At 38.2% G+C, this 17,158-nt stretch overlaps 3 protein-coding genes across 3 annotated transcripts; all 3 read left to right on the forward strand.

The window, feature by feature from the left end:
• Window positions 1-397: 397 nt before the first annotated feature.
• LOC141786783 (uncharacterized) lies at window positions 398-3,544 on the forward strand (the record flags this gene model as incomplete). Its single annotated transcript, XM_074665289.1, has 6 exons — window positions 398-461; window positions 2,325-2,439; window positions 2,568-2,671; window positions 2,766-3,038; window positions 3,159-3,252; window positions 3,531-3,544. Coding segments are annotated over 6 exons (664 nt in total), but the record flags the coding sequence as incomplete, so codon positions are not given.
• A 10-nt stretch (window positions 3,545-3,554) lies between these two features.
• LOC141786774 (uncharacterized) lies at window positions 3,555-7,840 on the forward strand. The gene is made up of 8 exons (XM_074665280.1): window positions 3,555-3,596; window positions 3,773-3,937; window positions 4,040-4,108; window positions 4,377-4,508; window positions 4,621-4,680; window positions 4,843-4,923; window positions 5,181-7,653; window positions 7,791-7,840. Exons 1-8 carry the CDS (start codon window positions 3,555-3,557, stop codon window positions 7,838-7,840), a joined length of 3,072 nt encoding a protein of 1,023 aa, XP_074521381.1.
• Window positions 7,841-8,066: 226 nt separating this feature from the next.
• On the forward strand, window positions 8,067-13,574 carry LOC141786775 (uncharacterized). Its single transcript, XM_074665281.1, has one exon. The coding sequence runs from the start codon at window positions 8,067-8,069 to the stop codon at window positions 13,572-13,574; it is 5,508 nt and encodes a 1,835-aa protein (XP_074521382.1).
• Window positions 13,575-17,158: the final 3,584 nt, after the last annotated feature.

A 17,158-nucleotide genomic window follows, 5' to 3' on the forward strand; every position in this document is an offset into this window, starting at 1 on the left:
TACAGCAGTCTCTTCCTGCTCTAAATTGTGGTTTTTGTAAAGTCTTTCATATGTATTTGTGTGTAACATTAAACAAAACACATGCATGTTAACAGATTGTATGCTTGCATTTTTTGACATTGACTTCATTTACTTTCACATTTAATGAGGCAGTTATTTTGATGGAATTGTTTATTTATTTTGTTTTCTTTCTCACAAATACCAGTCTTTACATTATGTGGGCAAAGAATGTAAAAAATGAAGAAGGGCACAGTAGTTAAATCAGGCAGTAAATGGAAGTTGTGGAATTCACTTTTATTTATTATGACTGTTAATAAAAATTCTAAACTCTGTGCTGAGTAATGTTGGCTATATCACAATGTGAATTGTAAAATTCTCCATTTCTCTCCTATTCCAGCTGCCTTCAGCAGAAAGTCCCACCCTGTGACATTTTCGACATCTGGATTGAGTGCGTTTGCAAGGTTAGTTACGTTGATGTTATTATTCTGTTTGTATTCATAGATCAATTTAATAATACAGATGCTCAAAATTGATATTGTAAATACTGTTACTCAGGGGCGTCACTAGATTGGATATTGTACTGGGGCACACCTGAGGCACAAATAATTCACGGGGGTGTGCATACTGTGCAAGAAAAAATAAACGTATTCGGCACTTATTTATTATGATTAACTGAGAACCTCAGACAACCTTTACATCCAACATTTATCAAATCTGCAAGTGGGGTAGTACACACTAGCTAACTTCGCTGTCAACCAGGTCTCACTTTCAGTGTGTACTCTCTGTGTCATCTCTCTTCGAGGCCCATCACGTTCCATCCTTTGCACTCTGCTCCACTTAGTCTGAAGCAACATGAAAATATTAGTGTTTATTGCTGTACAAATATGTACATAGCTGAAAGCCTCCTAAATGCATTTTTTATGGTATTCAGTTTTCATATGGGGTCATAAGCAGTTCAAACGATACTCTGTTTACAAAGTAATCCCACCTTTCCTTGTGACAAAAAAGTTTCATGACCAAAATGCATTCTGTAAGAAACTGAGCGGTTTTTTGTTAAAATTGATTTTTGTTTTTTCCTGTTTTGGGAGGTTTTGTATTTCTGCCATGAATGTTCAAAATCAAATGACTCAGAGGCAAAATAAAAAAAAAAAAGAGAAAGAAACAAAACATGTGGGACATCATTAGCTGATAGTCAACTCACTTGCGCCCTTGCTTATCAGCCTACATCTTTCCCTCACCTGTTCCAGCACTGTGTTGTTCTAATTTGTCTAGACGGACATGGAAATATATTTAAAATAATCTACTTGAGGCAACAAAACTTGGTATTTTTAGCCATGTTTGTGGTGACGAATACAGATTTTTTTTTTTTTCTTGCAACAAAACCAGATGCTTTAGCTGTATCAATTTTTTTGGTGACGAAACAAGATTATTTTAGTCAAAGTCAAAGTGATTAACCAGACAAGCTTACTGTGATATTTTCCTGTGAAATAAACTTGAATGGTTGACAAATTTTGCTCATGACTTCATCTTAGGAAAAAAAAAAATTCTTCCTGAAGATAGACCATTTCAGAACCACAGCACCATCCATAGGCTAAATCAGTCAAGTAACACAAGGGTACTCAAAATCATCATTGATGCAGAGATCCTGAGCACAACCAGCAGACCATAACCAACATTACATTTAATGCTGATGAAATTCACTGGAAATTCCCCCCACAGCTCTTCCTACAAATTGATATGGTTTTCTTGATACATGGAATAATGTTAGCATTAAGTTAAGACAAACTTATGTTGCTTAGCTAGCTAGGACTTCACTTCTGTCATTCCTTGTTGCTTTGTGCCTGCTGCGGCCAAAAAACTTTCTGATATCCATCTAGGATTTATAGTTAGAGTCAGATCAAAATCAAAATAGCATATTTAACAATGTGTTGTTGGCTAACATTACCTACCTCACGTAGTGATTTATATCACCTGCCCCTCTCTCTCTCTGGCTCCCTTTCTCTCGCTCTCTCGCTCTCTCAGCTTTGAGTTGACACAGACGTATTATCAGCTGAAGTTGCTACACGTGGAGAAATTAGCCTATTAATTAGCCATGTGCGCATTGTTTATGTGGAGTGAATACAGTAGCAATGAATGACCAGACAAAGTAGTATGTGCGCTGTGCTAGTAGACTTAAAACTCTGAAGTCATTTTTTTTTAATGGTGAAATTTTTGATTGGGGCACTGTAGATAAATATTGTGGCATGTACCCCCGTGAAATCTGTCTGGCGACACGGCTGCTGTTACTGATCTATTATGTTTGTTCTTTTCTTCATTTGTCACAGATGCCTAGAACGAAATCCTTCCGTCGTTCCCAGGCAGCAGCTCGTAGACTCGCAGAACGACAGCCACTTGACATCACCCCCTTGTGGCGTCGTGCACGAGAAGAAGATGAAGCACGTATGTTGAAAATTATATTTCTTTGTTTTTGTTGAACTTATCACTGTTGGTATATCTTACAGATGTTGCCTTTACATTTGTCATCACTTTTGTGACTGAGTTGGGGAAATTTGATTTGTCTCTGATAGGTTCGGGCACTGGTTTTCGCCACCGGGTTCGGCAATGGCCAATTTCTGCGTTGACTAGGAAGAGTCACAAATTGGTCATTCCACCTGAGTGTCCTGACAAGGAGGTAAGATTATTATACAATGTAATTTTCTTATATATGTCGCTGTAAGTTAATTGAGCAGTAATTAAGCTCATACTTTGTTGTTCTGCTGTTCCAGTTTGTTCTTCTAGTTGGTGACTCCCACCTGCGAGCCATCGTTGATGGTTTCGTGGAGATGCCAAAGGGACTGTTTTCCTTTGGCATCATGTCAACACCAGGGGCTGCTGCTCACGAGGAGAGGATCGAGCTGATCCATGCTGTGGTTCCTCGAAGTCCTGCAGCAGTGGTCCTCCTGGCACCCAGCAACAACCTGACCCACTCCCAGACCATTGACAGCGCCAGTGCAGACTTCGCCATGCTTCTGTGTGCAGCTATGGATCGTTGGTCCAATGTAAGTTTTGACACATTATTGTTTGCAATTTGAATGGCATATTTAGTTGTTTTAGAATGAAATTTTGAAAGCTTTACTAGTTTATTAAAAATTGTATAAATATTGTGGCTTATTTTTCAGGTCGCAGTGCTTGACTTCCCTCCTCGCATCAGTTCCAACCTGGCGAAGCAAGAGGCACTTAGACAACAGTACCACAGAGTGGCTGCTAGAATGGGTATGCATTGTGTCAAACAGAATTTGCCTAATTGTTTAGCCTGTTTTTTAAATGAAAGAAGAATTGCATGTGGTGTTTCATATATATATATAATTATATATATATTTTTTTGTACTTTTTCAGGTGTGAGGTACTTTCCAGCAGTGGAACACTTTCCTTTGTCACAGACTGACTTGTGGGCCAGAGATGGTGTAAGTAGACCTTTTGATTTAGACAAAAAACAGTTCATCTTTTGCATTGAAGGTGTTGTTAATAATTTTATGTTCTATTTTCAACAGATTCACCTCTCTGACTCTGCAGGGATGCCTATCCTTGCACGGCTGCTGTGGCAGGCTGCTTATGATGTAAGTTATCTCTGTGTAGAAAAAGTTTATGGTTTGTCAGATTGAATGTGATTATTTTTTAGGCAATGCTTTTTATAATTCCAATTAATTTCATTAATACGTTTTCAGTAACTTTTAATTTCATATCTTTTCTCTGCCTATTAATAACAAGATTCATTTTTTATGCCACAATTTAGACACTGAAGCCAGTACCAGAGATCACCCAAGTGCAGGTTCAGGCACTTCCCAAGCCATCTGTTCCACATGTGAAACCTAGACTTGTGGTGAGGGGTGAACTTGTTCCTCCTCGTCCTCCAGTCAACCCCTTCACACAGTGGACAACTGTTCAACGGGGCAGAAAGGTAATTTGCAGCCGATTGTTGTGAAAGATTTGTAAATGTTTATAATTTCAGAAAAGAAGTTGAATGGTTACTAAACATAAATTGTGCTTCCTTTTATCATAGAGGAAGGCATCAGGGGAGCTGGCTCAGTCCTCTGGTGTGGTTCCCAAGAAATGGATGGTTGGAAAGCAGGTTTGTATCTTACTTTATATTCTTAATTGATTGGCAGGAAAGTGCTGTGCCGAATGCAAGCATGTAGTCTTTGCATACAAAGGAAATGTGTTTTAAGACAGCAAAAAAAAAATTCCCCAATTCCCCAATTCAATAAAAGATTATTCTATTCTATATTCTGTTCTAAAAAATGTTTGTTTTGTTTTGATTAATTAACTGTATGAATAAAGTGGGATTTTTTTTTAGAGCTGTTAAATTCAACAACTGTGTTTACACTGTAATTTCACAGGTTGTGAAGGAGTGTACCATCCCGCTAACGCCAGTCTGGTTTAGCGCTGCCCTGTTGGATGAGATGGAAAAGCTTGTTCCATCTCATCTGCCCAGTCCTACTGGGTCCACAGCCGTTCCCAACGGCAAGCAGGTAATATTCATAATCTTGTCTTTCTCTCTTATGACATGTTTCTAAACAGCAACAACTTCTTTGATAGTGTGAAAGCATTATTGTAACATTACCTCTTTTCTGTTTTCATTAGAAGGCCGTTGTGGAACGGAAGAAGGCTGCTGTGTCCAAGAGGAGTCGGTTCGTCCGGCAGGTGAGTTTTGTTTGATTATTTTCTTAAACAATGTTTAATCTTATTTGGAAAGGTTTGTTTAATCTTATTTGGAAAGGTTTAAATTTATCAATACAGTCATACATAGTAGCTTAACAGGTGAGGAACACCCCATTCATGTGTGCCTTTATTTTCTATTTTTAGGCGGACGCAGTGCCGTGTGTGGTGAGTGTGACGTCCAGGGACACACCTACCACTGTCATGCAAGAGACGGTGGAGGAGGAGGTTGGTTAAGTTACCTTTGTCAGCACAAAAAGTATCTTTTATCGAGTTCAACTGGAGCAGCTGTTTTATAGTTAAGCAGTTGTCAGTGTTTGTCTATTGTCAGGGACACGCTAGCTGTGATAATTTTACAATTTCAATATTGATTAAAATGCTAACATTGAACCAAAAAAAACACAAGAAAGAGAACGAAATACTCTTATTGTCCTATACATATTTGTTGTCTCATGACTCATTCATTTGTTTTGTTTTTTTTTCAGGTGCCAGCATCCCACAGGTCCCCAGTGACTTCATCATCCCCTGCGTCCCCTGGGTCCCCTGGGTCCCCTGTGTCCCCTGCATCTCCTGCGTGCCCTGCATCCCCACTGTCTCCACCTACCAGCCATGTCCAGACCCCTGAGGTGGAGGGTAGTGACAAGCAACGCACACAAAGATCCAGCAAAGGTCAGAGTGATGGCTCTCCTGTTTCGTGTGTTTGTACTGAGCAGTTGCCAACAGCTGTAGTTTCTGGCAATGTTCTGAGAGCTTTGACTGATGAGCGGCTTGATGTTAATGCAGCTATATGTTGTAGTGTTGTGGCTGCTATCAAACACAAGATTTCACCTGTGTGTACATGGAGTAGCAGAGACTTAGATCAGGTCAGGTCAGAGGGCAGTGAGCTGTACAGCTTTATTGCTAAGGAAAGCCACAGTCTGGCAGAAAAAGACAAGTTTTTTCAGCTTGTTGAGAAGCACAGGGTTTTTAGCAGGAAGTGGAGACTCGAGCTTGACCGTGCAGAGTACATTGCTGCTACATGTAGTGGAGAGGATCTGTTGTATAACAGGATTCAGGACCTTCTCAACAATAGTGGCATGTGTCTGTTTAGCATTGACGGTTCCTGTACTGTCATCATTCAACACAACAACTATTTAGTGGTTGTTGACTGCGGCAGACGAGATAAATCTGGCTTTGCTTCCAGCTGTGGCAGATCTGTGGCTGTGTTTACCACATGCCTGAATGACCTGATGCTTCACATCAGAGGTCTACAAAAGTCGTTGAAAGGACAGTGTTATGCTGTTGTTGGCATGAATCTGCATGAGCTGGATGGCGAGGTCGGTGTCCAGAACTCCACAGACATTGTAGATAGTGTCAGTGAGGTTAAGGACAGCAATGTTGATGTTGAGGTTATGGACAGTGTAATTCAGGCTGAAGTTAGCAATGTTCAGGTTGAAGACAGCAAAGTTGAGGTTTCAGACACTATTGTTGAGGCTGCTTACAGTGAGGTACAAATCCAAGTTGCAGCTGAAGTTCAGAGAAGCAGCTCTGTCACGCCTGTACATCGGGTAGGATCTGTGCAGGGAGCATTCCATCAGGGAGATGCTCGTTTTAAAAATGCCGGGAAACAGTGCATGGCCATAAGCCTGCTTAGTTTAGCTAAACACACAATTCAGAGTGTGTTTTCATGGCAGTCACACACCCTTGATGAGGTCCTCGTGTCAGGGGACAAGTTGTATTCCTCTTTAAGAGAGAAGAACTTGATCAGTGACACTAGAAATCAGTATCTCCTTGCTACAGAACTGCCCCGACAGCATGTTGTTTTTGGTAAGACGTTTGACTTTTTCTATGGTGACGTTGTAAGTGGAAATGTAAATGATAATGACACTCAGTTAGTTGCAACCAGGGTGCAGCACACTTTGAAAGATGGATTGGGAGAGATGTTTTGTAATTATAACACATGTCTTTTGACAGTGTGTGCTAACAGCTGTGCTATCATTCATCAACATGGGCAGTATGCACTTGTTGATTCTCATGCACGCAGTCAGGATGGTCTTGTAGATTCTATGGGGAAGAGTGTTGTTTTATATTTCAGCTGTCTTGATGAACTTTGCCATCACATACATAGACTTACAAGAACAATGACTCGACATGAAAAGCTATTTGAGATTGCGGGTGTTTGTGTCAGTGTGTCATGTCCCATTATTTGTAGTAATGTGTGCCCACAACTTTCAGAAACTGTAGAAAGCAGAAGCACAGTATTTGGAAGCAGTTTTAGGGAAAGCTCCAGCCATTTAGCAGGGATCAGTGGTAGCAGCAGGGGAAGACTTAGCAAGCGCAAGAGGTCAACTGGAACTTTTGTGTCTAAGAAATTCAGAAGTAGGGATGTAAATGATATTGATTCAGATATCGAGTTTGTTAGTGATGTCTCTAGTGAAGAGCTACTGTTTAGTCCTCTTAGTGATGAAGTGTCACAGGCTTTGTGCAGAAAGTTAAAGATCTCCTCTGAGAAACTTCATGTAGCATCTGAATTTATGAATATAGGTTCATTAGGGACTCCGTGTAAAAATGAGAAGATAGCAGCTGATGGTAATTGTTTCTTTCGAGCAATTAGTCAAGCAGTCAGTGGTACACAAGATTATCACAGAAAAGTTAGACTTGCAGTTGTAAAGCAGCTAGAAAGTAATGAGGTCGAGTATACCAGTTTTTTGAGGAGTCAGTATTCATCTGTGACAGAATACCTTACTAAATCAAGAATAAAATATCTTGGGAGCTGGGCTACAGAATTAGAAATTCAAGCAGCAGCAGATTGTTTAGGAGTAAACATATTTACGTACTGTCAAGATCGCTGGCTTCAATATAGTTCCAGGAATACTCAGCTGTCAAATAACAGTATTTATTTAGAAAACTGCAATGGAAACCATTATGAGACAGTTGTTTGTGTTCAGCAGCCCAAATCACAAAGATGTTATGAGTATTGTGAGTACAGCAGGGCCAGTTCTAATGGATATCAGATTAGACAGCAGAACAAGGGAAACAATGAATCTTGTTTAGCAGATTTCACAATAAGTGCAAGTTATGAAGGTGAGCCTGTAGAAGTTGGCGTATCACAACAGCAGCAAAGTACACCATCTTCATATTTGAAAAGAAAAAAGAGGTTACTTGAAAAATCTAACTACAAGATAAATCAGATACATAGGGAGAGAAAACAAGAGAAAAATAAGGTAAGGAGGAAATTGAAATATCACACAGACTTGGAGTTTCAAATGAAAGTAAAAGAAATGTGTAAAGAAAGAATAACGTTGAATTACCATTTAAATGATTTGTTTAGAGATAAAATGAGGCAAAAAAGTGTACATGAGTATCAGACGAATCCTTTGCATAGAGAAAAAATGAAAGAAAGAAGTAAACATGTGAATCAGACAAATCCTTTGCATAGAAAAAAAATGAAAGAAAGAAGTTTACATGAGTATCAAACAAATCCTTCACATAGAGAAAAAATAAAATCCCTTAGTATTATGAAATTTCGTTTTAATGCAGAGCATAGGAAGAATGTCACTGCAGGTAACAGGTTGAGGAGGCAAAAGCTAAAAGAAAAGTCACATCAGTTAGATTTTGTTATTGAACAATTTTTAGAAAAAGTAAAAGATGGTCCTGATTTCGTTTGTTCTGTGTGTCATAGGTTGTTGTTTGAACACCAGGTTTTACATTGTAAAAAAGATGATTATAAGAAAAATAAAGCATCAGCTTTAGTAGCACAGACATGCTTGACTGATGATTTTGTACACAAGTGTACTCAAGAATGTGCCATACCATGTAGTTTGCTGGATTCACCAAGAGGGCAGATGTGGATTTGCTACACCTGCCACTATAAGATTAACAAAGGAGAATTTCCAGCTGAAAGTGTGTTCAACAGCTTGGGACTTAATCCCATACCACAAGAATTAGCATGTCTGAATACCCTTGAACAGCATTTGATTGCTGTAAATATTCCATTTATGAAAATGTTAGCCCTCCCCAAAGGTGGTCAAAATGGAGTTCATGGACCTGTGACTTGTGTTCCTTCAAATATAGCGCAAACAGACAATTTGCTGCCCCGTTCCAATATGGAAGGGTCATTGATAAGAGTCAAGTTAAAGCGTAAACTCACTTACAAAGGTCATTATGAGTATCAGTTCGTAGATCCAATGCGTATACGTCAAGCTTTACAATACCTAAAACAAGTGAACGTGCATTATGCAGATATACAATTCAATGAAGACTGGTTAAATGACTTTTGTAGAGAGGAAGATGTAATAGATGACAATACTGATGCAAATAAAGACAGCTGTGAGGTGTCTCCAGAAATTGTTGAGGACGAGTTATTGCATGATAGACAGCAACACTGTATGTTTCAAGATACTTGTTTAATGCCAGTAGATATTGGTCAGGAAGCCTTAGACCACTACTTTGATCACACCTTGAACGTAGCCCCCGCGGAAGGAAATAACCCTGTCAGATTACTATGTGATCCCAGTAATGAAGCTAAATCTTTCCCAACATTATTTCCAGAGGGTAATAATACTTATCACGAGAGTAGACAGTATAAGTTATCTTTGTCTAGATATTTCAACAACAGAATCTTAAATGCTGATGGTAGATTCGGTAAAAATGTGGAATACATTTTTTATGCTCAATACATGTCTGAGCTAGAACAGGTAGTGTCAAGTGTTTCTATAGCTATGAGGAAAGGGAAAGGAGGCCATACAACATTCAAAGTAAATGATTTGTTACACGATGAAGGATCTTTAAAGAAGCTCCTGGATTTTGACGACGGCTATCGTTTTCTCAAACCTATCAGAGGTACTCCAGCTTTTTGGCAGGGAATCCAGAAAGATCTACTAGCTTGTGTTCATCAACTCGGTATTCCAACATGGTTTTGTTCTTTTTCCTCCGCTGATATGCGATGGAAAAATCTACTTAATAGTATTTTGAAACAGGAAGGTAGGACACAGACAGCTGAAGAGTTAGAATGGGCAGATAGGTGTGACCTATTGCGCAGTAATCCTGTGACAGCTGCTAGAATGTTTGATTTTCGCTGGCATTGTTTTCTCAGGGAAGTATTAATGTCCCCAGCTGAGCCAATAGGTAAAATTAAAGACTACTTTCATCGCGTTGAGTTCCAGCAACGTGGCTCTCCACACATTCATAGTTTATTTTGGATAGAAAATGCTCCAGTTATTGACAAAAACACAGATGAAGAGGTGGTTGACTTCATAGATAAATATGTCGCATGCGAATTACCACCCCAAATTAATGATTTGTATGAAGTAGTTTCATCTGTGCAGCAACATTCTAAAAGACACTCCAAAACATGTAAAAAAAAAAATACAAATTGCCGTTTCAATTTTCCTAGGCCAGCATCAGGAAAGACTTTTATATGTCGCAAAACTGAAGAAGATCCAAAAGATAGTTGTCAGTGTCAGACAGGGAACACTGAAAACTCCGCCCCACTTCCTTGTGATTGTCAGGCTAAAAAAGAAGCACAGAAAAAGATTAGGGAGCAGGCGTCAGCCCTTTTGAGGTCAGTAAAGTTACTCCTTGCAGATGAAGAGAAAAGCAGTAAATTCAGTAGTATAGATCAGTTGCTTCACAGCGTAGGAACAGATCAGAATGGTTTTGAACAGGCATACAAACTCTTTGCACGTAAAACACATATTGTCCTGAAGAGACAAATCAATGAAGTTTGGATAAATCAATATAGTAAGCCGCTGCTGAAATGCTGGAATGCCAACATGGACATACAGTATGTTGTTGACGCGTACGCTTGCATAGTGTACATTATTTCTTATATATCAAAATCAGAAAGAGAGATAGGGTTGTTGTTAGGTAATGCACAAAAAGAGGCTTCAAAGGAAAAAAATCTGAGTGCACAAGAAGCTTTGAAAAAACTTGGCAGTGTTTACCTCCACAACAGAGATGTTTGTGCACAGGAAGCTGTTTATAGATTAGTTCCTAACATGCATTTGAAGGAGTGCTCCAGAAAGGTCGTGTTTGTCCCAACTGGGGACAATGTTGTTAGGATGAGTTTGCCTTTGAATGTGTTAAAACAAAAGGCATCATCACAGGATCTTACATCAGAAGACATGTGGATGACTAGTGTTGTTGATCGATACAAGAACAGGCCAGAAGACAGGGAGTTTAGCGACATGTGTTTGGCATCTTTTGCCTCAGAATACCGTGTATTAAGCAAAAATGAAAAATCCAAAAGTAGAATCAAACTAAAGAATGACTGTGGCTTTGTCATGAAACGAACACGTACACAACCAGCAGTTATACGTTATGCACGATTTTCTGAGACAAAAAATCCTGAACTTTTCTATCACAGCAGTTTGCAGTTGTTTCTTCCGTATCATGAGGATGTTCAGCTAAAACCACATAACTTTGTTACATTTCAGGAGTTTTATGAAAATGGTCAGGTGACATTTAGGGATGGCACCAGGCATTTAGTGAAGTCAGTCGTAGATTGTAATAGAAGCAGGTTTGAGGTTACAGCAGCAAATTTAGATGAAATCAAAAATTCCATTGATAACGATGTTATATTAGAAGATGCCTGGTGTAATCTGTGCCCAGAACAGGAACTGGAGCGCTTAGAGTGTGTGCAGGAAGTTCAAAACCAAGAGCAGAGTGTAGATGAACATGTGGACAGCATTCCGGATTTGGCAGTTAGTGCTAGGGAAGTCTCTCATTTAGAAAAGAGGAATAATATTTTGAGTAGGGTTGACGGTTTGGCTTTAGTTAGGTCTCTAAATGAGAAACAACTGTCCATTTTTTATCAGGTTAGACAGTGGTGTTTACACAAGGTTAATGGGAGAAAGCCAAATCCCCTGCACGTGTTTATAACTGGTGGAGCTGGTACTGGAAAAAGCCATTTGATTCGAGCTATCCAGTATGAGGCCATGAGGTTGTTGTCACCAGCATGTCGTCACCCTGACAACACTTGTGTTTTGTTGACAGCACCTACAGGGATTGCTGCATACAATTTGCATGCAGCAACTATCCACAGCACATTAAGCATTGGAAAGGATGTACGCATACCGTACACTCCTTTGGGTGAGGAAAAGATTAATTCTTTGCGAGCTAAATTAGTGGATTTGCAGTTGTTAATTATTGATGAGATCTCAATGGTAGATCATAGGTTGTTAGCTTATATTCATGGTAGATTGAGACAGATCAAACAGTGTGGTGACTATTCACCTTTTGGTAACGTGAGTATTATTGCAGTTGGTGATTTCTACCAATTACCTCCTGTAAAAGGGAAGCCACTGTATGCTGACAATGAAGGTGTCAGCTTGTGGTCGAGTCTGTTTAGTGTTGTCGAGTTAACAACAGTTGTTAGACAGAAGGATAGCACATTTGCTGAGTTGCTAAATAGGATCAGAACTCGATCTAAAGACACCCCGATGCTTCTCAGTGATATTCACACACTCAAGCATTGCGAAACTGGCCAAGTCAGCTCAGCTCTGCACATATTTCCAACAAATACACAAGTAAATGAGCACAATACTCAAGAGTTATTCAGGACTTGTCCAGAATATGTTGTGATTGAGGCAGAAGACTATGTGAATAGTAAAAAGACAGGGAAGCTTGAGTTAATGAAAGGACATCACACCAAAGTCAACAACACGTGCTTGGAGGAAACACTGCTTTTGGGAGAAGGTGCCCGTGTAATGTTATGTAAAAATGTTGATGTAAATGACGGTCTGGTTAATGGTGTGTGTGGGACTGTGACTCACATAGCACTAATTGATGGTAAGAAGTTTCCTCAAAATGTCTTTATTAAATTTGATGATCCTGACATTGGTACCCACAGGAGGAAGCATTCTGTCAGAGTAAGTCTAGATTTGGTAGGATCAACAAGTATTGAACCAGAGGAAGAAAGAGTCAGCAGTAAGGGTGGATTGCGCAGGCAATTTCCTCTGAAACTTGCTTGGGCTTGTACAGTCCATAAAGTGCAAGGTCTTACTGTTGAAAATGCTGTTGTGTCTTTTAAGAGGATATTTTCAGCAGGGCAGGCATATGTGGCCTTAAGCCGCGTCAAGACTTTGTCAGGCCTCATTGTGCAACATTTTAATGAGAAAAAGATTTATTGTAAGGATGACATCAAAAATGCCATACATAGTATGCCCAGATTTTTGGTTGAAGACAGAACAATGCACACAAATACACACACATTTTCTGTGTTTTTGATGAATGTGCAAAACTTGTCTCTTCATCTGTCTGATTTGCTGTCATGTACACAGCATTTGCAGCCTAACTGTATTGCTGTGACAGAAACCTGGTTATCCACTGATTCTGTTTTAGAAAATATCACATTTGATGGTTACAGTTTTCATAACTGCCCACGACATGTGTCTTACACCAGTAATCACCCAGCTTTGACAGCTTTGCAAGCCCAACAGCATGGTGGTGTTGGCATTTTTAGTGCAGATAATGTGGCCTTTCACACAATCAAAGTACCAAATGTGAATTTGGAGTGCCTAGTGTGCAACTATGTTGATTTGGAAATTCTGCTCGCTATCATATATCGTCCACCAGTTTATCCCATGTCTTTATTTAAAGAGTATCTCAGCAAGTTGCTTGATCAGCTCAACCCACTAAGTAACACAATTGTTGTCATGGGAGATTTTAATGATGACATTTTGAAGTCATCATCAATGTGCAAATTTTTTGCAGAAAGAGAGTATGTTCAGCTGGTGACAGAACCCACCACAGAGAGAGGCACATTAATTGACCATGTGTATGTCAAAACAACACAGTACGAAGTACAGTCAGTAGTGTGGCCTACTTACTTTAGTGATCATGAAGGGATTTTGTGTTCTTTCAAAAGCACAACTCTTAAAAATGATAAGGCAGAATAGTTAGACTTTTGAGACTACAATGAATTTGTCACTTCTTCTGTTAACTTCTGCTTATTTGTGGGTGTTAAGGAATTTCATTAAAATAAAGTGCCTTAACTTAAATAGGAGAGGGCTTTTTGTTTAACCTGCTACAATTCTAACAATGTGTACCTGTTTATGGATTCAGGTAACAATGTAATTTTCTTAGTTTTAATATTTATAATAATTTAATGTGCGATTTCGTATTTCACATTTTTGTAATGCCAAGGTCAAAAAACAATTGCACACCTTGTGCTGTTTTATGTGTGTAACATGTTAAGTGTCTGTAAGTGTATGTAGGTCAATACTTTTAGCTTAGCATAAAAGGTTCTATATTTCTGTATTACTTCAACTACTTTGGTAGTGTTAAGAACTACCAAAAAAGTTCTATATTTGCACGCCCAGTGTGTTCCTTTTCTTCTGGTAACATTCCAACTTCATCTGTCTAGCTTTGTGTTTTGTGTATTTCTATGTTTGTCCTGTCTGAGTTTGTCCTGTTCGTTAAGTGTGTCTTGTCCTGTGTCCCCACTCATGGCCTGCACCTTGTCGTGGTGAGTGGGCTTTCAACTAAGATGGGCCACTTGTGTTGAAATATTTCTTATGTGTTTTGTTTTGTTAAAAGTTGGAGAAAGCTCATATATCTTCCAAATGTTATTGAAAATAGTCAAGAAAGAAATACCAGATATACCAGATACCAATACTTGAAAGAAAATCAGAACAAAGACAGTCAACAATATTAAAACAACTGCTTATTTTAGCAATCATGAAGGTATTTTGTGTTGTTTTAAAAGCACATCTCTTCAAAGTGATGAGGCAGAATAGATTTAGTTTTACACTTGATTAGGGATTTCATTTTAATTGTTTCATGGTTCACTGTTTTACTAATTTCAGTGAAGTGGTAAGCTATTTTTGTAAGATTTAATGTTTGTAATTTTCTAGTGCTAAAGACAAAAATAAATAAATCTATCAAGAAATGAATTAATTGAAATGCATGTCTTGTTGTGAATATGTGTAATGTGTCAGTGTCTGTCACATAGTGTACCTTTAATCTAAGTACAAGAAGTTTTTGATTTCTGTATTACTTGAAATATTTGTGTGGTGTTAGGAAGCAAAAAAGAACGTCTACATTTCATGCCTTGTAATTGTTCTTGTCAAAATGTAAAAGTTTATTTGTGTGGGAATTTGTTTTTTTTTGTATTCCTATGTTTGTCCTGTCCGAGTTTGTCCTGTTTGTCAAGTACGTCATGTCTTGTGTTCCCACTCATGGCCCGCACCTTGTCGTGGTGAGTGGTCTTTCAACTAAGATGGGCCACCCATGTTGAAATCCTTGTTACATGTATTGTGTTATTAAAAGTTCGATAGAGACCACATGTATTTTATATTTTACGTAAGTTGCCACATCAAACAAAATAAAAAAAAAACAGAGAAGAATATTAAAACACTAAGAGCAAGTAAACTTAGATGAAGAGATACAGGGGCTGCAGTTTCATAAGTTAGAACTGTGTATAGCTAGTGCTGTAAACATCATAATTATAAGTCCTTTATTTATTTTTCTATTTTCATTATGGAATATTATTTATACTATATATTATGTGAAGAATGACCAGCCATTATCCTGAAAGTCATAGAATAAATGTATACGAAAACAAAAAAGTCACAAGATAAATGTAAAATTTTAGCTCGATAACTTTAAGTGAAAACATTTTCAAATGTTATTACTTGAAAGAAGTGTGTTTTCTGCCGTTCGACAGTCAGTTTTTTGCTACTGCTTTGACTAAATAAGGCCAAGAAAATATTATGTAGCACTAAAATTTTAGGTAGATATCATGTTACACTATATGTCATTTTGAGCAAACATGTAACAAAATGTGAATATTTTTGCTTCACTGAAAAAGTAGTGACTTCAATGTTTTCAAGATCATAATGAAAGTGCACTATTGTCATCTCATCCTTGTCGTCTCATCTCATCGTTACTGCACCATTGCTTTGACTGAAAATAAAACTGCTGTATATAAATGTTTGATGGATTGATTGTACTGTTGTGAAGATGTCAAGTATTTGTACATGTATTCTTTCTATTTCAATAAAATGTAAAGGATTCATGAATTTATGGTGTCTTTATTTGTAGCAGAATCTAGGATTAATTATTTGTTGTGGACTTGATACTTAACTGAGACTTGATACTGTAACATATTATAATGCATGAATACAATCTGAATAAATACAATATAGGCTACACAGTCCAGGTGTAATCTACAAGTACAAGTAAATGAATAAGCACATTAGACATTTGACTTAGTCTACTCAATGAAAATAAGAACAATAAACAAAAATACAGTAAATTTGTTACCACGTTGTCATTGATGTGTAACTATAATTGTTTTTGTTGACTACAGATCCCAAAAGAAACATCGAATATGACATGTAAGACATTTGAATGTGCAGCATAGACATATCAGCATCAATTGGAATGCTATTAAGCTGATTTTGTAGCCACATTGATATGTAATAATGAATAATTAATCAGGTAACAGCAGAATGGCAACACTGAACTGGGAAAAAACTACAACTATTACAGAAACCTAGAAGTCAAGGCACCAAAGTATTGGAAAGAAAAGAGGAAAAGTTAAAAAATGTTTGATATAAGACTCCTACAATTTAATCATTCAGAAAATTACGTAAAATATGACATCTCAGTATTTCAGGACTACTACACCTATTGTCTTCTTTTCACTTCAGGCTCAGAGGCTATTAATTGCAAGTGCACAAAAACAGAAAAGAAATACTAAACATAAGAGGTTAAAGATATGAATTGATAGATACATAGATAAATAAAGAGTTATATTGCTTGAAATTAAATAAAACAAACCACCCACCTTGACCAACACCCACCCAATTACATGTCTGGGGTATTGACCACGATATCCAAGTAAGTGCGGCGTTGGATGTTATCCAAATCCCAACAAGTGAGCTGTGACAATGAACCTCTGTGGGAGTTTTGGTCATGATCCAAAATTTAAAGCCATAGGTCCAGGCATAAGGGTTATGCCCAAAACTTTTCATGCCTGTAGCTCAAAGTAGCTGGACAAGCTGCAGATATAAGCCCCAGGGTTGCACTATGGAGCATCAATGTATGTGCAAGCAGTGATAGAAATGCACTGAGGCTGTGACACTGAATCTCTGTGTGCATTTTGGGCCTGATCCAACTCTGCACCAGAGAGCCATTTGGGTTTTCATTAAACAATTAAAATGGTCAACTTTGAGCCTCATTTGTGGCCACGCCCATTGACGTAGCACAAAGACATTTGGAATGCATCATTGTCTGTTTGTTTAGTTTACACAAGCCATGTTTGGAGTGGATCTGATGAAAAACCAAGGAATTGTTCCATTTCGTCTGAGGCGAAAAATCGTCAAAATCCGATGTTGACGGGCAAATTGCAAACATCCTGTTCGGAATTCACTATGGTCATAATACAATTTTTTGTAGGTCTTGGCATGCTTGTTATGCCTACCAAATTTCAGGCCTGTAGCTCAAAGTAGCCAGGGGGGCAAAAATTTTGAGCCCC

The sequence above is a fragment of the Halichoeres trimaculatus genome, unplaced genomic scaffold (genome assembly GCF_033239565.1).
Source record: "Halichoeres trimaculatus isolate MK-OKI-2021-1 unplaced genomic scaffold, fHalTri1.1 fHalTri1_scaffold_92, whole genome shotgun sequence".
NCBI classification, from domain to species: domain Eukaryota; kingdom Metazoa; phylum Chordata; class Actinopteri; order Labriformes; family Labridae; genus Halichoeres; species Halichoeres trimaculatus.